General features: G+C 40.3%; 1 protein-coding gene across 4 annotated transcripts in view; it reads left to right on the plus strand.

Moving 5' to 3' along the window:
* CDH8 (cadherin 8) overlaps nucleotides 1-22,679 on the plus strand; it is a 228,030-nt gene that overhangs the window by 7,117 nt on the left and 198,234 nt on the right. For all 4 annotated transcript variants that reach the window (XM_083752335.1, XM_083752336.1, XM_083752334.1 and 1 more), the window contains one exon: nucleotides 12,368-12,815. In XM_083752335.1, coding sequence (XP_083608461.1) covers nucleotides 12,561-12,815 — 255 coding nt within the window. In that variant the 5' untranslated portion in view covers nucleotides 12,368-12,560. The remainder of the gene's footprint in view (nucleotides 1-12,367; nucleotides 12,816-22,679) is intronic.

Here is a 22,679-nt window from a genome sequence, read left to right on the forward strand (position 1 = left end):
TAGGACAGCAGCTTTAGCTCCTAATTTGGTCTGCTGATACGTGATATTAGCTACATTTCTTTGATCTACCTAGAATGCTCCCAACAGGATTTCCCAGGAGCTTCTACGAGTATCTTTGTCAAGATTTCCTTCCTATGATGCAACCATTGAGATAAATTCCATGCATGCACTCAGAAAGATTAATCCCCTCTTAACATCTTGATTTCAGACTCTGTCTTGTTACAAAGGAAGGCTGTTGATGCTTCTTCCGTTAATTATGCACATGACAGGTAATGCTGTCTGAAGACAAAAATCGAGGCTGAGACAACAATGCTTCGTGCCATGTCTCAGCAGATGACAGGGGAAAATGATAATAAAACATCATATATATGGCCTCCATTAATATTTAAGCAATTTTCCTGAAGAACAGGACAAGCACACTCAAGCTGATAAAGCAGAAGTGATAAGTGGAGCTTAAGGTTTTGACTGGTTAACACCTTCTTCTCAGAAACAGGGCACTCCATTTGTCTTTAACATGCTTTGCATAGCTTGCTTCCCATCCCTTGTCCTTTGAATTGATCTGAGAGTGTTTGGATTGTCTAATGCAACCCTCACCAAACCAAGCATGGGTCAGAGAGAGAATGAGAATGTGTGAGAGAACAGATTGGCAGGAACTAGTTGAAACTTGCCTATGTGAAATGAAGACTGCTGAAAGTAGGAATGGTGGAGGAATTTGATCCTGTTCACATTTAAGGGCCAACTTGCCCAATTTTCACTCTCAGAGGCAAATACGTGAAACCCAGCCATCCTTTGAAATGCACATTTATCTGAATTTTTCAGTGCAGTTCTCTGGCCAAGTAATGTGTACAAAACTGCTAAAGTGAGCATAAAAATGAACACAGTGGTGAAAACTATACAAAAAATGAATTATATTAGAGGATTCTGCTTTGCAAACATGTGTATTAGGCAAATTTGTATACAGAAATGTGCATATTAGGACAAATTCTCACTAAAATCCTGATCAACTTTCACGGGGACATTTTCCTTTCCTTTCTTTCTTTTGAAAAAGAGATCTGAACTTAAGATTGAAAAAATGAGAAACCAACAGAAATAAAAAAATGACAGATCTGTTAACTCCTAGTTGTGGTAGAAGAGAAAGAGAAGGTATTTGGTTAAGAATCCTTCATTATTCTGTACATGAACAATACCAGCAGACAACTGATCAAAAGTGTCTGAGAGCTGGTTCTCTCTGCTTTTGACTCATTAGACAGCCTTAAACCAGAGAAGGTTTAATGTTTTTCGAGTACACGCATAATGTACTTTTATGCATATTTAATCTATCCATGTAACAAACAGGTGTCTCTGCAAACTTAATTCACACCTGTTTGATTTGTGAGTGGAGGCAGAAAATAAAGAGACAAGAAAACCATAGTTGGAGTAAACTAAGGCTGTTTTTACCAATACAAAATGATCTGCACAGAATGAAAATGTGCAAGAATCTAATCACTTAACTGCTAAGCTTGATATAATGGATGAACCAATCCTGTATGTTGAAGGTGAGGTGGTCATATCTTGCCTACCCCAAACCCACCTGTTCAGGCAAGGAGGGGACCTTTTGGTGCATGCCCCCATGATGCAGCACAACTCCTTGTGAGAAGTTAGGGTCAACAGTGATCAATCTAGTGTAGCATCTTGTTCTCACAGTAGCCAACTAGATGCTTATGGGAAGCCAGCAAGCAGGATCACCCCTTCCATGGCTTCCAGGAACTGGTATTCAGACTGGTGCTGGGCAGTCTAATGTTTGTAGCCCAGAATATCCTGGTAGTGTCCCTGATGCTTTCTTCTTTGATTAAAAGGTTAGGCTCTTTCATTATTCCAAACCTGGCCACGCACACACGCACGTGCACGCACATGCACACCCACACCCACACACCTCCATCAAATATGGGACTGAAGACCTGAAGAGGCTATTTATTATTATAATTCTTATATATCAGTATTGAGATTATAGGCATTCCACCGTTCCTCCAAGGAGCTCAATGTGGCGTTCATGAGTCTCCTTTTCACCATGACGTCCTCCCACAACCCTGAGAGATATGATGAGAGACGGTGACTGGCCTAAGGCCATGCAAAGAACTTCAAGGCTGAGTACTGACTTTAACCCTGATCTCCCAGGTCCTAGTCTACATAGTCTACTTAATATCCTTCTAGCACATTCCCCATTCTGGAAAGAAGAAACAGAAGTGAATAAGCTGGGCGAGGGGAATCATCTTTCTCCATAGATCTGGAATTTCATGTGAGCTCTTGTCAACAGACCTGTGTGGCACCTTTAAGACTAAGCAGTTCAGGTTGCTATCCTGTTCATAATTAGAGAGTAATAGCCACAGAATTCAGCGTGACTTATTTCTGAGTGACAGACAGATTGTTTGGCATTTACCCACACTAACAAGTTGTGACAGCAATTCCAAGCCAATGTAAGACAGGTGTTAAGCATTTCAACAACTGCAGTGTCTGCTGTTTCTTTGCAAAGGAGGAAGACAGGGTGAGAACAGGAACAGGTAGAGGCCACACAACTTTTATCCGATAAGAGAAGCTACTATGACAGCAGGGACCTTTTCTGAACCAACACAAATAAAAACCACACCCTTTTCAGTTTGTGTAGATGCTAAGTATGTGCACAACCACAGTGCTTAAGTGAGAAGCTGCTCACTTATAGGCTTCATTTGTGTTGACGTCCTTGCCCACTTGCTGATGCCCTGGGGGTGGAGATACTAAGACTCATCCTACGTTAGAATAGATCAAGGGCCATCAAAGTAAGTTGATTGCTCTTAACTTAGAATTGCCTGGAAGAGCATGGTCTATGGTTTTAGAGGCACGCTTAGCTCACTTAACCTTGGGATCCTTTGCTAGAAGACTCAGGGCAGATAAAATAAAGTACTTTTCACACAGTGCATAGTTAACCTATGAAACTCATTCCCACAGGAGGCAGTGATGGCCACCAACTTGAATGGCTTTAAAATAAATTCACGGAGGAGAGAGCTATTAATGACTGATAGCTGTGATGGGTATGCTGTGCCTCCACAACTTTAGGCAGCAATGCTTCTGAATATCAGTTGCTAGGAATCCAAGGAGGGCAGAATGTTATTGTACTCAAATCCCGCTTGCTGATTTCCCACAGGCATCTGGTTGGCCATTGTGAGAATAGGATGCTGGACTCAATGGGCTATTGGTCTGATCCAGAAGGCTCTTTTTATGTTCTTATTAGCTCGGACTTGGCATGAAGGAGAAATATGATTCAGTTCCCCTTTTAATTCTCACTCTCTCAGACAAATATGTGAACTGAAACCCAGCTATCCTTTGAAATTTACACTTCTCTGAAATTTGCAATGCATTTCTTCAGCCAAGTAATGTGTACAAAACTGCATATATTAGTGAAAATGATTCAAAAATCCATTATATTTGAGGAAATAGCTCTGCATATGCTCTGTATATTTCACAAAATAAAATGCAGAACTACACTGGAATAAATTCACAATAAAACACTGATGAATTTTCATGAGGTTTTTTTTAAAAAAAAACCTTCAAATTTAGCCACTCCAATGTAACTGCATGAAGCACACTTCCTGCGATTAACACATGTTGGGGGCTTTTATGTTCAGTGATAAGTGATACAAAAACAAGGGTAATTTGTTATGGTGGCGTCATTTTTAAGTAAATAAAAACCATATCATTTTAACTCCTTTTTATCACTCACCAGCTCAAGTATGTAGTGTGAGCTACTTCCTTTAGTGATTCTTTTTGTCTTCACTTTTCCACTGACCCATGGGCTTTCTTAGCAAAAAGAGAAAGAGAGAAACATGTCAGTCTGTTAGAATGAGTAGTTTTCTTAAATGCTATTAAGGCATGCATACACACACACACACACACACACACACACACACACACACACACACTCTTCCCAAACCTATGTAATCTGTGCTCACTGAGTGTTTTAGTAGATAATTTCATACAAAATGTAGAGTCCAAAATATACTTGCAAGTAAAGGGGAAGTTGGACGATGTTTTTTTCACTGAGGAAAAAAAAGACAACTCACACAAGCTGAACGCAGGCCACCCAGCCATGGATTGTGGTTTACCAGGAGCTTGACAGGCCCCTGTATTTCAAGTCCCAGATGAGTGGCAACAACAGGAGATGTACTGAGCCCACTGGGGCTGCTATACATGGTTGGTAACCTGCATGCAGTTTGGGGCATCACAGATTGTTTAGACCTGCTCTTGCTGAAGCTTTTTTCTCTCTTTCAGAATTATAGCTGTCTTGGTCACTGTGAACGAGTAGCCCAGGAGTTTAATGAAAGAATGATAGCATCCTTTGATAAGTGAAAATCACTATCCAGCTTTTATAAAGCAAGATGCATGAAAAGTTTGGGAAAGGGACAGCATCCAAGTACTTGGAGAGATCAGGGATATGATTTTGATCCAAGTTTACAGTTTGCATTCAGAGAGGAAGAGGAGAGAAATGTTAGTTATTTGGGTATGTGGGTGTTTGGGTGCATGTGTTATGCTTTCTTTTGAGAAAATGAAGGATTGCTGGTTGTGCAATCTGCTTATAACTCAGCCACTGGGGAAAATATTATTATTATTATTATTATTATTATTATTATTATTATTATTATTATTAATTATTGGAATATCTCTGCCTACACTGAAATCCTCCTTGCATACTTGTAATAAGACTAAATATTTAAAAATGTATTGTAAATCTCTTATCCAGAGGTAGGAATGGATAAACCCGTCAATTTCATTTTCTCTCAATTACTCATTCTTCCAGTTTTTAGTTCATCACTGTTCTGCACTGTTGTTGTTTTCCCCCGAAGTGAAAACTCATAAAGCTTTTTTAATTTAAAAAGTGCATTGCAAAATTCAGAGAAATGCAAGTTCTGAAAGATAGCATGTTTTGGATCATGTATTGGTTCTCGTTAAGATGCAGACCAAACCAAATTGATCCTATATCCCAGTCCAGGGGAAAGTAAAGGTGTGATCTTATGCACATTTGCTGAAAAGCAACTTTCCACTGTGTTTATTTCGCTTGCTGAAAGTAAAATCTATTGGAAATGTTTGTAGCTAAATATTGTTCTACTAACAATGGAGTTATCAGCATTTATTTATATAATCTTTCTCCCACTTTTCAGGCAGAAAAGAAAGAAAGCATCCTGAAGTGGCTTTATGTGACATCAAACAAAAATTCAATACAGTGCTGATGGTACATTAAGGGTATATAACCTAAGGCCCTCCAGAAATTATTGGAGGCCAATTCCCATCAGCCCCAGTCTGCATGTCCTATGATCAGGAATGGTGGTACTGGCAGTGCAACAGCATCTGGAGAGCAGCATATTAGCCACTCCTGCTGTAAATAAATGGAAATGAGGGACAGGCCCTGTCCTTAGGATTATTATTTTTAAAGGATAGATACAACATAGGCTACAGGAGAGGAGAGGTAGAGGAGGTGGTTCAGCTTGTGCCAGAATGAAATGCTGGTTTGTAAATAGGGACATAAGAAAAAATGGAATTGCTTCTCGTGTTAATGCAATGCTCCCAGATGCAAACCTTCTTCCCCTCGAATATACATACTAATGCACATTATCAGGGTAAATGCATTGCAGACAGACAGGGGGAGAGAGAGAGAGAGAGAGAGAGAGAGAGAGAGAGAGACTCTCTCTCTGTGTGTGAGAGGGAGGGAGGGACTAAATAATTATTATTATTTCCCCAGCCACTCTGGGCGGCTTCCAACAAAATATTAAAATACAATAGTCCTTCAGAAATTAAAAGCTTCCCCAAACAGGGCTGCCTTCAGATGTCTTCTAAAAGTCTGGTAGTTGTTTTTTCCTTTGACATCAGGTGCGAGGGTGTTCCACAGGGCGGGCACCACTACTGAGAAGGCCCTCTGCCTAGTTCCCTGTAACTTGGCTTCTCACAGCGAGGGAACCACCAGAAGGTCCGGGCAGAACGATGGGGGTGGAAACGCCCCTTCAGGTATACTGGGTTGAGACCGTTTAGGGATTTAAAGGTCAGCACCAACACTTTGAATTGTGCTTGGAAATATAGTAAACATTTCTAAAATGTACAAACGTACTAAAATGCTGATGAATTTACACAAGGCCTTTAAAAGAAAAGAAAACTTACAAACTGATGCAGAAATCTCAAAAACAGAGAGAAACAAAAAGTGAAAGTTTTCTTTATCTCTCCTTAATTGGCTGTTGGATCAAAGTTCTTAGTTGTGGGGAGGGGGACAGAAAGAGAAGCAAGCTTCTCAGGCTGATAGCAGGGATCAGTGTGGTCTTCTTCTTCCCATGGTATTCTACCTGGGATGGTGGAGGTGCAGGCCCCTCAGAGGTCCTTTGTCCTCTAGAAACTGGCAAAAGTCAGCAAGTCTTTGAGCTCACTTGTGCAGTCTTATGGCAACTGGCAAAGCATGTGAGATAAGAAGTAAATTTTTTTTTAAAAAAAATAACATTTATACACTACTTTATTGGGAAAGCAAACAAACCTCAAAGAAGATTACAAAAAGATAAAACAATCAAAATTTTGATAAGAAAAATTAGCTACAGTAATTTCAAACTTTCAAAAAGCTAAAATAGCAATAAACAGCAGGGGGGAAATAAACCAGATGAAAACTTGCATTAACTTTCTAAACATCTGAGTAAGCTTGTCCAAATAAAAACGTTTTTAGCAGGCAGCAAAAAGAGTACAGAGAAGTCACCTGCTTGATATCAGTAAGCAGGGCATTCCAAAGTGTAGATCCTGCCATGCTATAATATCAAGTTCTTACAAATGTGGAACCGGTATTATGTGGCACCTGTGACAGTACCAGCAAAGCAAAAACTCTGATTCCCACCACTGCATGGCAAGAAGCATGGAATTATCTGTTGCTCACCAACAAATCTTTAATTCCATCGACAAAGTTTAGCCAAGGGTTTTGTTTCTCTGTAAGCAATGCAAAGCTGGTATTTACCCCAACAAGAGGGCAGGGAAGCGGACTGCTTTGGACGTGAAACACAAAAATACAGCTCTTTCTTGGAGAGCTTAGCCTACTTTTTAGATCCTTGCAGCAAGCAAAGGTAACAAGTAACAGGGGCGATGGCTTGAATAAAGAGTAAAGAGAGTTACTGTAATAAGCTCATGTAATTACAGGGAAATGGCATTCAGGTAGCTCCATTAAGGGAACTACCTGAATACATTTAAAGTCCTGTGTTTGTACATATTAAATTAACAGGCTTCATTCAGGAGCGCTGCTGTGAACAAGGACCAGCCATCTGAAAGAGGACAACCTCTCTCTCTCTCTCTCTCTCTCTCTCTCTCTCTCTCTCTCTCTCTCTTTCTTTGTGTGTTTACATGGGTTCTGGAATGCAGATCCTACAATGAGGGCAAATAGACCCCCTGTTCAAATTCTCAAGAAACAACTGCATCGCGTAAGTGGTGCTGTTGCCAGTGTAACCAAATACCTGCAGTGGCGAATATAACACTCAAAAAGGAATCAGATTAAAGAACAGACAGAGCAGCATGAAGCCAAAGGCAAACAGGAGCATTGTTCGAAGACTGTGGAAAGTAAATGCATGGAAGAGTTGGGAAGGGAGGGGAATATATATATTGTTTCTTTGTTGGTGTCAGTGAGAAGATGGAGCAATCCAGTAATAACAAAAAAGAGGAAAGATACTGGGAGAAGACTGCATTGTGCACCTGAGTTATAGCTAAGGGATTTTGAAATCCCATACCAAAGATATTCAAGAAAGAAGACAATCATTATCCAAAGCAAAACTAGGCAAGGGCAGAGCCTGCCCCCCTCAGATACAATCTCAGCCTCTCTCCCTGCTTCACCTTTCACAAATCTATCCATCCCAGGTGCAACGAACCTGTGCTCCTTTACATGTTGCTGGACTACAACTCCCATCAGCTACAGCCAGCATGGTCAATGGTTAGAGATAATGGGAGTTGCAGTTCAGTAACATATGGAATCACACAGGTTCTCCATCTTGCACTTTGGCTACAGCGAGAAGGAAAATTAATAAAGCTAGGATACTAACAGTGCTGTGCTATACATTTTTATGCAGAAATAAGTCTTGTTGTTTTCAATAGAGCTTACTACCTGACACTTTTACAGACTTAGGATACTGAATATTCCACAACATCTGAAGTTCCATGCTTATGCAGATCTTCAACAGAGTTATGAATATTCCCAAAACTGTGAATATTTTGTTAGTATCTATCTATATCATCTATCTATCTATCTATCATCTATCTATCTATCATCTATCTATCTATCTATCTATCTATCTATCTATCTATCTATCATCTATCTATCTATCTATCTATCTATCTATCTATCTATCTATCTATCATCTATCCATCCATCCATCCTGTTGTTGTTTTAAAAAAGAGATATAAAACCATCACAAATAAATCTTCAATCTGTTTAGAGGTTTTTTTATATTTTAGAAAATCAAGTTAGTGGTATATATACATACTTGATAAGAAAAGAAAAGAAATGCTAGGTTTCTGTGATTTTGCATGTGAACACCTTGATCTCCACTTTTCCAATTTCACACAACTTACATTTTACATCACTTTATATTTTGCATTTATTTAGGATTGCCTTAGCATACATCAAATTGACAGGCTTAATTCAAGATCATTCATCTTGCAATGAATTAAGAGCTATTCACCTGAATGAGGGTGATAGCTTTGGAGCCTTTGGTCCTGTGTGTGTGTGTGTGTGTTTCCATTCTAAGTATTGCTTTTATTAAAGGAAAAGCTAAACTGCCCCAAAAATGATGAAAGGGCCAAAGATAAACTGAATAAGGAATAAAAGCCATTTATTGGAATTTTGAAGATTGCGCTTTTCTTCTTTTACTTCTTTGCTATACACCAAGTTTGCCCAGCAACTAACAAATGGATAATTGACTTCCTTTTCCAACAGTCAGTCTGAGTGTTGTTTCGGTCCTGACTTCATTCAAATAGAGCTTTGAAACAAAAAATTAAATTGTTTGCCTACGGTAATGTAATTTATTTCAATAAGATCAATGCTGCAGTGTTTGAAATGTAACAACAAATGTCTGTGAATCGACCTAAACCCATCTTAATGAATTGCTGGGGTCGGAGGGCTTATCTATTGCTTGTAATCACAAATGATCAACAAGGCAGCAATGAATGCAGAATGAAATTAAGAGCGGATTGCTGCTTAAGAAGGGACCATTTGTAAAAGGAGTCCTCAGCATATTCTGATGAGGATAAACCTTCACGTAACTCTGAAATCATTTCAACTGGAAGTTGTGATGTAAATCAATGCACTAGTGAGACGAAGAAGTTCCTAATTTGGCCAGACATGCTGTGGTTTGAAAATTCATTTTAAGAGGAATTTGAGGTGATTTTATATCCTTTTATTAAAAGGCTTTGGTTGCAGAAGGTACCCCAAGTTCAATTCTTATCAAGGCAGGGCTGGGGATGTTTCCTGCCTGAAACCATGGCATTGTCACTGTAGACCATGGGTAGAGAAAATCAGACCTGGGAACTGAATGTTGTTCTACAGGCTTCTCTATATGGTTCTTGAGACTCTCTGTAGGCCATGCACCTGCCCAAGTCCACCCCTCACTGGACCTCCTTCACAGTCTACTCCAGTGCTTTTTGCCCAGCTGGGGTGTGTACTTGAGCTGTAATTGCTGGGTAAAAGAAGGAGGCAGAAGTGTGTGCATGTGTGTTTGTAGAGAAATCTCTCTGTGTGGCTAGAATGTAGCTGACTGTTCAAAGGTAAGAACTGCAGTTTAGTAACTTTAGCCTCTGGCTCCTCCCACTAGCATCATGCTGTCCTGAAAGGTTCACCATACTGGAATGCAACCCTTGAGCTACAAGAGGGTTATGCTACCTTCCTAGTGTAGACAAAACTGAGTAAGATGAACCAACAGCATGATTCAGCTTAAAGCAGGTCCCTCTATTCCTAGGCTGTTTTGCGTGTTAAACTGTTATTTATTAACTTTATTAATATTTACTAAAGATCTGTTGCAGTCTTTTCTTTTCATAGCGAGGTAACTGAATTTGCAGAAGAGTTTCAATGAAGTTAATAATTTCTTTCAATCCATTGCCCACCAATTTACTTTGACCCACAGGTATGATAGTGCAACGTTTGGAATTTATGCCAGAAATATCAATGCAACTAAGTGCATTATATATGATCATATGCATTGTCTTAACTGCAGAAAATCAATGAAATGATGTCTATAAGAACACTTCATCATATTTCATTCTTTGCTTTTACCCCAAGCATATTAAATGTGGATGTAAGAAAGCACTGTTGATTTCAAGTGAACCACCACATAATGTGCAAAATGGCGGGCGTGGGCGGTTAGTCACATTTAATTGAGATTGGATTTAATGTGGCTTGCAGAATAATTTTATCTATGGTTAGTAGGATGGAAGTCACATGAGACTCAATGGGATTTTTGCCTATATTTTAGGATTGCAGTTCACCTAACCACAGAAGGCAGACCCACCCAGAAGAGGGCCTTTAAAGACCTCAAAGAATACTCAGGTTCACATTTACAACTGCAGCCGTTAGAACATCCTGATCCTATGCTTTATAGTTTTAGTCTAATTCCATGAATCATACCCCAAAACACAACGGGAGACAGTATTGATCTTCCTATTTTTATTTAAAAAGTGGCTGGGGAAACCCAGCCAGGTGGGCAGACAACAACAACAACAACAACTTGCAAGATACGTTCCTACAGGCCTACACCAGTCTACAAGCTGGTATACCATATTCTCATCTGATTACAGTACCCAAGTAGTCTTCAAGGGCATATGACATGGGGAAAGGATCTGAGACTCTATGACAAGGGGAGAGAACCATGTCAGCCTGAAGGATGCATTCCCTTCTAAACAACCTTCTGAGGGCCACAAGCCAGTGGTTTCTAGGGCCAGAGGCAAAAGTGGGCAGAACAACAAATGCAAATCTTACCTTCATAGAATTGGCTAGTTTATACACACTCACAAACCCTTCTGTATTACTATATGGCATTTTCCAATCAGGCAAAAACTTTTAGGGTGTGAAGGAGGGCCTGCAAAGGGTGTGGCCTGGGAAAAAAAATAGAGAACCAAGTAGAGAGAGATGGGTGGCCACATTTAGCTCCCAGTCCTCAGGTTTCCCAATCTAAGGAATATTCCCTTAGGAGGAGTTACAGAACCACCTTTCAGATGCCATTAGGAGTGCTATTCCCAGGTACGGTCAGCTCACTTAGTGCAGTCTACTAATATATCTCATCCAAAGTAGAGAGAATACAGAATTCACACACACTAAGTGATTTCTGCCAAATGGGTTTCTTGGCACTGATGCAAGGAAGCATCTACCTAATGTCAGGTTACGTTCTTAAGCATCAATTGAAATATGTCTTATGTCTCAATTCAGCCTAAAATAACACAGGAATCAAGTTAGGCTTAATGTGAAATCCATTTAAAACACAAATGTTGTTTCTTTTCCCTGTTGTGGTTGATGCCACTTTTGTGCCTGGCAGTACCAGCTTTTCCCACAGAGCTATTCTGAGATTGGATTCAATTGTGGCTAATGAATCTTGATGCATTAGCGATGGCTCAATGGGAACTTAATTGGACACTTCTGAGTTGAGAGAAATGAGTCTAAATCTCCTGTCAAATGTAGATTTTCCTTCTCCCTTTAAAAATAAGCACCTGAAGGAACACAGTGCTTGCAAAAATGTCAGAAGATCAGCAGTTCTGGTCAGCTAATTCCTGTTCCCTTCCTCCTGTTTGAAGTGCAACAACAGAGATTATTTAGTGTGCAATGCAAAGGTTAATTCTGTTGATGTTAAAGTTAGCTATCCAAGAGGGGGACAGGCAGAGGCTGATTTAGGGCAGCATGATGTAGTTAATTGAGCAGAACGGAAGGTGAGAGGCAGGGGGCATTGAATTTTGGCCTTGCACAGGGTGCCATTGGAATTTGAAAGACCAAAGTTCACCACTGGGGAAAGGTAGAGGTGTCACTTAGCAGCCAGAAAGGATAGCATGATCTTCACTGAGGTAGGGCATTTCCTGATGAGTCCCCTACCCCCCATATGTTTGGATGACTGCCTCCCTGCTATGTACAAGGTGTGAAGCTTTTTAAAACAACAAACTCTATCTCTTGTATGGAGCTAGAAACTTCAGATTGTGGGGAAACACAGAGATGGACACCTGTTGATCTGCTAATGTAGATGTGTGAAGAACACATAAGAGTGGATTATACTTTCATGCAATAAAGAAAGCTCTTGCTCCTTAATTTTTGTTATGAGGGGCAACACACATTACTAGCTAGTTTCTTGCTAACTTTATTTTCCTTTTAATTTTTCAGGAATCTCTGAAGGCAACAAAGCCTAGACTTCTTTCTGCCATCAAGGCAATTCCTATTTATGTTTACTGTGCTCTAGACTCATGACGGAGCTGTAAGTAAATCTTCTTTGCTGCATGATGAATCGGATGACTATGATCTGGAAGAAAGCAAAATAATTGTTTCATTGTTGGTGCTGATTTGCTTAACGTGTGGAATGATGCCAGAAAGACTAACAGAAATGTTTATGGATACGTGGGCTCCATTAGTAATATTATGGATTACTGCATTCCCATCTATGTACATGGCTCCAATGAATCATTCTCACGTATTACCGAGTGGATCCAGCAGAGGACTAAATGAGCTAAGTGAAGAACAAAGAGTGCTGAACCGTTCCAAGAGGGGCTGGGTATGGAATCAAATGTTTGTCCTGGAGGAGTTTTCTGGACCAGAACCTATATTAGTTGGCCGGGTAAGTCAATATTCATATAACTTCAAGAAGACTGATGGCAAATGTTCATTTCTTTGGATTCTACCATCAAACTGGCTGCCTAATCCAATGATCTATGAATAACTTGACATGATACTGCTGGATTAGCATATTATCTGGCATCTGACAAGCTTTCTGTATTTAGTAAGGGCTATGTTCATTGTATAATAGTGGCAATGTAATCATTATCATTGTTATTAGTTGTTGTTGCAATACTACATGAGGGCAAGGGGCTGAAAGTGCATGATTTGGCCTTGTTGTCATGGGCAAGATTACAGTGAATGTTGCCCACTCTCCATAAGTACTGCTATCATATGCATATATCTATATTGAGCAATCAGCAGCACAGCACCCAGAAAACAGAAGGTGCACTGGGTCAGTCCCAGCTTGCAGGACGATGAGGTAGCCTGCTTCAGGTGTCATCAGCAGGGATGTTCAGCATAGATGAAAAGAGGAATGGGTTTCTGAAGGGTTTGGCAAGATTTTAGAAGTATTGTCCCTAGCCAGAGCAGATGGGGGAGGAATTTGGGTTCCACACAATATACTGGGCTGATGATGAAAGTAAAGCTACCACCCTCAGAGGGATTGAACTAAAGTAGAGTATTGGTGCAGGTACAGAGGAGAGTCATGTTGATTCTGAGCCAGGATCGGAGCTGAGAGATCAAATGGATTAAGGCAGGGAACTGGGTAAGAAAGGTCCAAATGTAAAAGGAGGTATCTTCTGATAATATTAAGTGGTAGTACAATCCCTCCACCCATGCAAAATAGATTTCATTGTCAGAATAGCAATTTAATTCTGCCTGTAATAATATAAATCTTCTGTTTTCATTGCTAATGATATGGAAACAGATTGTAACGTTCCCATGGAATCCAAGGACAAAATGAAAAAGAGTAAAATTTATAAAGAGTTAGGCAGAACACTATTGTCAATCACAATATGGAAAAACTACCAACTACTTAAGTTATCAGAAAGCCTTAGTAACCACAACAGAAACAGTCTGATCAGTGTAAACATAAGGTCTTGCATCTTTATGTGCCAAAAAGTCAGGTAGCTACTGACCGGTGAGCTTGACATTGATATCAGGGAAGATCCTAGGACAGATAATTCAACAGTCAGACTGTGAACATTTAGAAAAGGATGCAGTGATTACTAAAACCCAGCATGGGTTTTTCAAAAATAAGTCATGTTAGACCAATCTGATTTCTTTTTTGGGGGGATGGAATTAAAACTTGGTGGATCAGGGAAATGCTGTGGACATAGTGTATCTTGATTTCAGAAGGGCTTTTGACAAAGTCCCCCATGATATTCTTGCAAGAAATCTGGTAAAATGTGGGCTGAATGAGATAACTGTTAGGTGGATTTGTAGCTGGTTGACTGACCGAACCCAAAGAGTACTCAATAATGGTTCCTCGTCATCCTGGGAAAAAAGTGACAAGTGGGGTGCTGCAGGGTTCTGTCCTGGGCCTGTTGTTGTTCAATATCTTTATAAGTGGATGAAGGAATTGAGAGGACGCTCATCAAATCTGCAGATGACACCAAATTGGGAGGGGTAGCTAATGTTGTAGAAGACAGAATCAGAATTCAAAATGACCTTAACTGATTGGAGAACTGGGCACAAGCTAACAAAATGAATTTCAATAGGGAGAAATATAAGGTTCTGCACTTAGGCAGGAAGAACCAGATGTACAAATATAGGATGGGGGACACCTGGTTAACTAGCAGTACATGTGATAATGATCTAGGGGTCTGGTGGCTCAGCATGAATCACCAGTGGTGTGCAACAGCAAAAAAGGCTCATATTATTCTAGGCTGCATCAACAGAAGTATAGTGTCCAGATCATAATACTAATAGTACCACTCTATTCTGCCTTAGTCAGACCACACTTGGGATACTGTGTCCAATTCTGGGCACCACAATTTAAGCTGGAACGTGTGCAGAGGAGGGCAAATCAAGATGATCAAGGGTTTGGAAACTAAGCCTTATTAGGAGCGCTTGAAGGAGTTGGGTATGTTTAGCCTGGAAAAGAGGAGATATGATCGCCATCTTCAAATATCTTAAGGGCTGTCACATGGAGGAGGGAACATGTCTGTTTTCTTCTGCTCTGGAGGGTAGGACTTGAACCAATGGATTCAAGTTGCAAGAAAGGAGATTCTGACTAAATATTTGGAAAAAACTTTCTGACGGTAAGAGCTGTTTGGCAGTGGATCAGATTCCCATGAGAGGTGGGGGACTCTCTTTCCTTGGAGGTTTTTAAGCAGAGGTTGGGTGGCCATCTGTCATGGATGCTTTGGCTGAGATTCCTGCATTGCAGGGGATTGGACTAAATGACCCTTGGGGTCCATTCCAACTCTAAGATTCTATGATTCTAAGTCACTTCCACCACATCTAAACTGGGTCATATAGCAGAGATAAAGAAAAAAGGGACCAGCAACGTGCTGTTGTGTTGTCTGATATAATTAGTGGCAGGGCTGCACTAGCAAATAAAACACGCATTCACACATTTGGTAATTTAGGGACAGAGTGAGAAACATTTTGTGAAAAGTCATTTTTACCTGGGAGACTATCCATCCCTTTGCTGCCATAGTTCTTTTTTCTGATGCTGTTTGGGTATCATTATTTTAATTCCATTTACTACTTCTTTCCTGTATTTGCTAACTGGAGGTGGGACGGCTCACAGGCTATGTAGCTAGTCACATTAATCTGTGTGATGACAGACCAGCTGAAATTAGGGACAAACAGGACCTCGTTGGATCAAACGGGTGGTTCCCTCCAATTGGGGAAGCCATAGTTTTGAGGCAAGCAGTGATCTCAGACCCTATGCCAAGCCCAGACCGTAGTGAAATCTAAATGTAAAAAGGTAAAGGTACCCCTGACAGGTCCAGTCACGAACGACTCTGGGGTTGCGCACTCATCTCTTTCTATAGGCCGAGGGAGCTGGTGTTTGTCCACAGACAGCTTCTGGGTCAAAAAACAGTGTGCAAATACTTTTTTTTAAAAAAAAATGCATTGAATTTGATATAGTTGTCATGTAGTGTCACAATAGTATATTGCACTTTACAACACATTCAAAATGTTTTATTTGCAGCTTTATATTTGAATCCTCTGTCATAAGACAGCAGAACTCTGATGTTGCTTCATTAACAGTTAGCCTTAGGAGCTTTTCACACTTACCATTTATAGTGGCATAGTTGCTGGGATTTTTTCCTGATTTTTTTGACATGCTGCCACATCATGATGTCATTATTCAGCTACTATTCTATACAAAGCTACAAAAAACCCCAACATTTGTAAAAGATCTCAGTATTGGATCCTCAGTATTGTCATTTCTGTGACATGGATACAAGCATAATCCTGGTTTCTATGTGGAGTGGTTTGGGGTTGGTGGACATGGTTTGGGAGATGTCTGTTTTGGGCCCCTTCCCTCTGATAGATATGCACTGTCATTTTATGAGCTCAGTTCAGAGGAGAGATATGGCCGGTAGAAATGATGGTACAGAGTCAAGGTACTGTCCATCACAGCAATTATTAGCTGCGGTCGAAATTTCATCACAATGACCAGGTTCACCACAGCTCAGATAAGACTTATACGGCAGGTTTTCTTCTTAACTCATACAGTCCCACAAGATTAGAATTCCAGAATAATTGGCAATAAATACAAAAAGTGATGCAAGGGCTTTCCCCATGTCCATGTGGATAATTCTGAAATTTACAGGCTGGAGGAACATGTGGGTATTTAAGGGTTGTGACTACAGCTACAGGACTTTTCTCAATTTGGGCACAGCACACTATTAGTGTGGAAAACTAACTCACTTTCTAATAACAGTGACATATGACTGAAGGCGCACTCAGTCAGCTGCAAATTCACTCACAAAAAGTCAAATCAAACAGCAACTATACAACTATGAATGGTTGTGCAGAAAGGCCCTTAGACTGAGCCTTATATAGAAGCAGCAGCTCCGTTTGAATTGGAAGCTGTTCCTTTACTGAAATGTGCCTCTTCAGTTAAAGGGGCCAAACCTGCAATCTGAAAGAGCAAGAGCGACTCTGGTTGTACTTGAACTTCTGTGATGCTGAGTTCAGGAGGGCCTACTCCTAAACAAACAATTAAAGTCTAAGTATGCTTGCCTTGGTGCTGTGCTATGACTTTTGTGGAATAATTTTTGTCTGTAGTCAGCAATGCACAATTGCAAGTATACTTAAAAAACAACAACCAAGCATTGAGGGCAAGCTGCTTTGCAGGAATATAATATGCAGTGTTTGCCATTCCTAAAAACTGAAACTGCTCTGAAAGATAATAAGGCTCTGTCACGGCCGTAAGATCACTAATGCCTATCTGCCAGCTCTAAATGTAGTAATTTAAAGAAAAACATGTTACTAAATACTTCTGATTCTAGTTTGTTGCCATAACCCCTTGATAACATACACATTTTGTTTAGCAGGATATTTGGCTGTACTGTTTGTGACATACACATACATACTTGAGTGCAAACTGTATTGAATTTAATGGCACTTACTTCTGAGTAAGCATGCATATATTTATCCTGTAAAATATTAGGCCACTAAAAACAGCAACTGATGAATTTGGCAAGTCATCCCAGAAGACAAAATAACTCAGTATGGCCCCTATCGTAGTCATGGGTTCCTAATATAATGGACAGTGGTGGAGGAAACCTCTCTGGCACCCAGGGTGGGACGCTGAGGGGCGGGGCGAACCAGTGATGCACGTGCTACGTCTGTACGGACTGTGCATGTGCAGCATCCCATATGGAGTGCGCATGCGCGGCAACTGTACGCACTCCATATGCGATGCCACTGTCGCGCTGCGGCCATACGGGCTGCCGTGTGAGCGGCATCCTGTATGGAGTGCACACATGCAGCAGCCTGTGCAGTCGCCATGTGAGAGGCAGCCCGTATAGACGCCTGTATGGATGGTGCACGAGAGCAGCAGCCCATACTGACTGTGTGCGCCCTCGGCCGCTCTACAGCTGGGGGGGAGGCAGGAGCCATCTTGTTCCCCCCCGAGTGACACCCAGGGTGACCTGCCCCCTCCACCCACCACTTCGTACACCCCTGATTATGGGTGCACAAATTATTTAAATTGGAACTTTCAAATGGATCTCTAATGCAAGGTAAACTTTTCCAAACAGAACAAAACCACACAAATGTCAAGAAAGTATTATAATAGTGGCAGCATGCAATAGCAGGTGTGTATTTATAGAATGACCTCACTGTGGCTGCCATACGAAATAACATCATAGGCATCCTTTGTGGTCTAATGTCATAAGCAAAGAGCAGAATGAAACTGCACCTATCTGACTTTCCTTAGCTCATTATATTATTTTAAATGCTTTTATTTTTGTTAATTGCAAGACTCCTCCCGTACATCTTTATTTTCTGTGTTCACCAAGAGAATTAGAAGTGTTAGCCACTATCCTGACAGGATTTTGAGGACCTCTGGTAAGTTCACTTGCTTTCATGCCAACTCTTTTAAAAGGCTTTATCGAGATGTACTTTCCCCCTCCCCAGAGTTTTATCAATGCACAATGGTGCATCTGTAACAGAGGTGGAAATTAAAGGGAAGAATCCAAAGCTGTGTCAGATATGCACTTTGCCCAATACAATATTTAGGGGAAGAAGCAGAACAATAGAAGTATTATAATGCAGCATTTCCTCTTGGAAACATGAAGGCGTAATTTGTAAAACCATAATCTGTGAGGAAAGTGATATGAGGGCAGTTTCAGAAGAACTGCTGCACAAGGCTTCTGAGAGACAAATGCCCCTTCCTCCTCGTCGTCCTTGTCCTCCTCCTCCTCCTCTTCTTCTTCTTCCACTTGTAGCCCATCTTCATTCCCAGGGCTTCTGGGTATCACACACATGCTGACTGTACTACAAAATAGCCAAGGTGGTGCTCTCAAGGTGCTATTGGACTATAACTCCCACAATCCCCAATCACTGGCCAATTCAGCTGAGGTTGACAAGAGCTGTAACCCAACAACATCTGAAATGCACTATGTTGACCATCTGTGTTCTAGTGTCTGAGAGAGAGGAAAGAAGAGAGTAGATATATAATTTCCCAGGTGATCTTAATTATGAATCCATGCTTTCTGGTCCTATTCTTGGGGGGGTAATCAGAATTTGAAGGAAAATCATGGGACTGTATCAGATCCTATTTGTGTATTTTATTTAAAATATTTATATGCAGCACTTCGGCAGAGCTTCCGTGTTACCCAAAAACACAAGATAAAATGGATACATCTGTTGTTTTTATCCCTCCCTCACCCCCTGTATTTACTAATGCATTTGAATAATGGCAGAAATTAAAATGAGACGGAATGCTTTAACAATGACATAATGCAGAGTAGCTTGTGATTTAATGTGGTGAATGAAAGCTTGCTGACTTATCCCCAATCCTCATCTTATCCTGATCTAGGATTACCCCTGCTCATGCTGCCTACTTATCATTTGTATATATTAATTAATTTACATAAATGCACATACCATGTTGCCGATTGACTAGCATTGAGGCTGAGTTCATTTAAAGATATAGCTGCAACACATGCATCAAGGAAAGTAAAATGAAGAATAAGTAAATGACATCCAGCCTGCCTAGTTTTGAAGATTCCCTCTTATGCACATGCATCAAGAATTTGTGGGAAGATCCCACTCTCATTAAATCATCTTAATGATTTAATGAAACATTCAACCAGCATCCTGTCAAATTTATAATGGGGGGGGGGATTTCCCCTCCATTTGTTTACGGGAGCTGGTAAAAAAAAAAAAATCTGCTTCCTATCAGTGGCATGCAAGTGTTTTTAGCAACATGCTCTGCAGGTCTTAAAAAAAAAAACCCCACTTTCTGCTACACAATATTCCCAAATGGATTTAAACGAGGAAAAAGCGTATCTCCATCAAGCACTTAAACTGACAAAGAAAGCAGATTTTGAGTTACGCCAGCCAGCCACTCACGTCTTGACTTCATCCTGTTACTGCAGGGCTATCAGAAGGATGTGTGATCTTATGCACCATCTGTGTGCCGGTTTCTTTGGTACAACTAGAGGCGAGAGGAATGGAGAGAGAAAATTCAGCGAGCTTTTATTCACTACCATGTTAAATCATGAGCTACTATGCATGATGGCCTCATTAAAGCAGTCTGTCTCCCCTTTAATTTCCCCCATTATTCAAATGCATTAGTAAATACAAAAAGGGAAGAAAGAGGGAACATAAAACCAAACAGACATGCCCATTTTTCTGGAAGTATTTTGAAAAGCGCTTGTTTCCCAGTGTTACTGCATCTTTTAAAAAAAATAAAAAATGCTGGGACGTCTTTTTAGTTTTAGCACTCTGCAGAACAGATGGAAGAAAATAAAACTTCCTTCAGAGGAAGGGGGTGCTGGATCTGTTCCCAAACGGATAATTTCATTGTACTTATTGTCTGTGGTTTTATAAAATTTGCTAGGGGTTTGTGTGTGTGTGTGTGTGTGTGTGTATGTGTGTGTGTGTGTGTGTGTGAGAGAGAGAGAGAGAGAGAGAGAGAGAGAGAGAGAGAGAGAGAGAGAGGAAACTATATGAGAAGAATGTGTGAAATTTCTTGAGGGGGGGAATGTGAGGTTTTACTGAGTGCAGGTTCTTCTATAAGTGTTTTTCATAATATATTGTTATTTTTATTATTTACACTGGCATATTCAGCAAAATAGAACTACAAAATATCCGTGCACAAAGAAACAAAAAGAAAAAAGTAAGTTACTTAATTTAACTGCAAATAAATCTATAGCTATATAAAATGCATATATCTGAATTGATTTGGATCGTATGAGATTGTTATATCTTATAACTTTGTAAAACCACCTTTTGCTTGAGGAAGTAACAAATTGTCCCTGTGGAATTCAATAAATGTATTCCAATATGCTTTTAAAAAGCACATTTTTTATTTTTAGAAGGTATGCCAGTTTTGCAATTAAAGCCAAGTCCCCATTCCCCTCCACCTTTCTCTATGCTGCTACTATTGGTATTTTTTAATCCCCATTTCTTAGAATATAATAATCTTGTAACTATTACTATCCAGGAAGTTAATTTCTTATGCTCTTGTCTTGCAACCTTGTCCATATAATTCATGAGAGAGAAAACATTGAGCCTAAAGGAATTTTATCACCATATATGATAATAAACCTGCTGCCGCTCCCAGCTATATCCATAGGCTTGCTTTCAGGTGTTATTTGTTTGCTTCATACATTTATATCACTGTTTTCTTCCATCTATGGAAACTGTAGGTGGCAGATGCAGGATTCTCCTATCCAGGTGATGACCAAAGTCAGGTCAGCGATGTTTCAGCAAGGTTTCAAACCATATCCTGGGGTTATCAAGACTTCTGCTTCTCTGTGAATTTGGGCTAGTGATTTCCATGTCCCTACTTTATTATGGGTGGGGCTTTGTTATGGTGTGATCCCACCACTTTTCTGAGGACATTTATCAGAAGAGGAGTTGGGGTGAGGTTTCATTACTTCTTCATCTTGTAGTGATTTTTGTTAGCCTTCATATTTGGACCACTTCTGTATGATGGGCATTGTGGGCACTGTTCTACAGTGATTCCAATAGCATTTATGGGGTCAGGTTCAGAGAACAATATTGGGAGAGTGTCTCTCAGCCCCTTGGCACTTGCGTTATGTTGTGACACAGGTTGCTATATTATCCTAAATGCTATTGAACATCTGTATGAAGTGGTTGGGAGTTTTAGGGATGAGTCTCACCAGTATGATGATGTCAACTATCTCTATTTCTGAGTCACATGAAACTGTGTGAGTTCTGGACCTTTGCCTGGATGCACTGGTGGGCTGGATGAGGACCAATAAAACTGAGTTTAAATCCTGGAAATGTAGAAGCACTGTATATGAACAGTTGCTGTTTCTGTGAGATAGGTAGGATGTTATTGGACTCCAGATACAATCATCCCTATCCATTTGTCATGCTGGGTGGGTGGTTGGGAGTTGTAGTCCAACAACATCTGGAGGGCCATTCGTTCCTCATATCTTCACCAAACTGTTGTCCTTCTTTCTCAAGACCTGGCGTGTACGGGGTCTACCCAAATGCAACCTGCCAGCTGTATGTAACCTATCAGAGTGTCAATAACTTCCCTCTCCTGCTCCACATTTGTCTAGACAACACTAGAGAGATTGTCACGTGCCCAGTAGATTACACACTACATGGATGGCAAGGCTGCTTGCACATGGTTGAAAGCAAATTATTTATAAACTAAACATTCATTAAAAAGCTTCTTCTAACCTGCAATCCTATTTTTAAAAAATCATTTTTGACTTGTTCTATAGGTATACATTAAAAAACAACAACAGCTATTGGGCTTTGCAAACTGGAGAACTGAATATGAGGATATAAACACACACAGCTCCATATTTACACATAAAATAAAGGTGAAGACAACACACACTAAACCCATCTTGCATTCAGTTTCTACTGTCTATTTTAAACCCTCTGTCAGCTATCTGAAAGGCATTGCCTCCTAAGAAGAGTATAATGCACTTAATTGGCTGCTGAGGGCATTCAGCTGCACCTTGCAGGAGGCATTTAACATCTCACAATCCTTTATCCCTATAAACAAATTATGTCAAACATGGAACCCATTGGAATTGACACCAGATGCAGCTTTCAAACACCATTTCCTTAAACAAAACACAAAAGAAGAATGTGGGGTTTTATTTTGTTTTTAGGTATGGATGCCTCAAAGCAGGCATTTGTAAATAATGAAGCGACAGAAACTGTTTCATTGTGGCTACCCATACTTCTTATATAACTGTGTAGCTATTCTATTATTTATGTCATAGCTTTGTTATCA

This window comes from Podarcis gaigeae (assembly GCF_964106915.1).
Source record: "Podarcis gaigeae genome assembly, chromosome: 8".
In the NCBI taxonomy this organism is placed as follows: Eukaryota; Metazoa; Chordata; class Lepidosauria; order Squamata; family Lacertidae; genus Podarcis; species Podarcis gaigeae.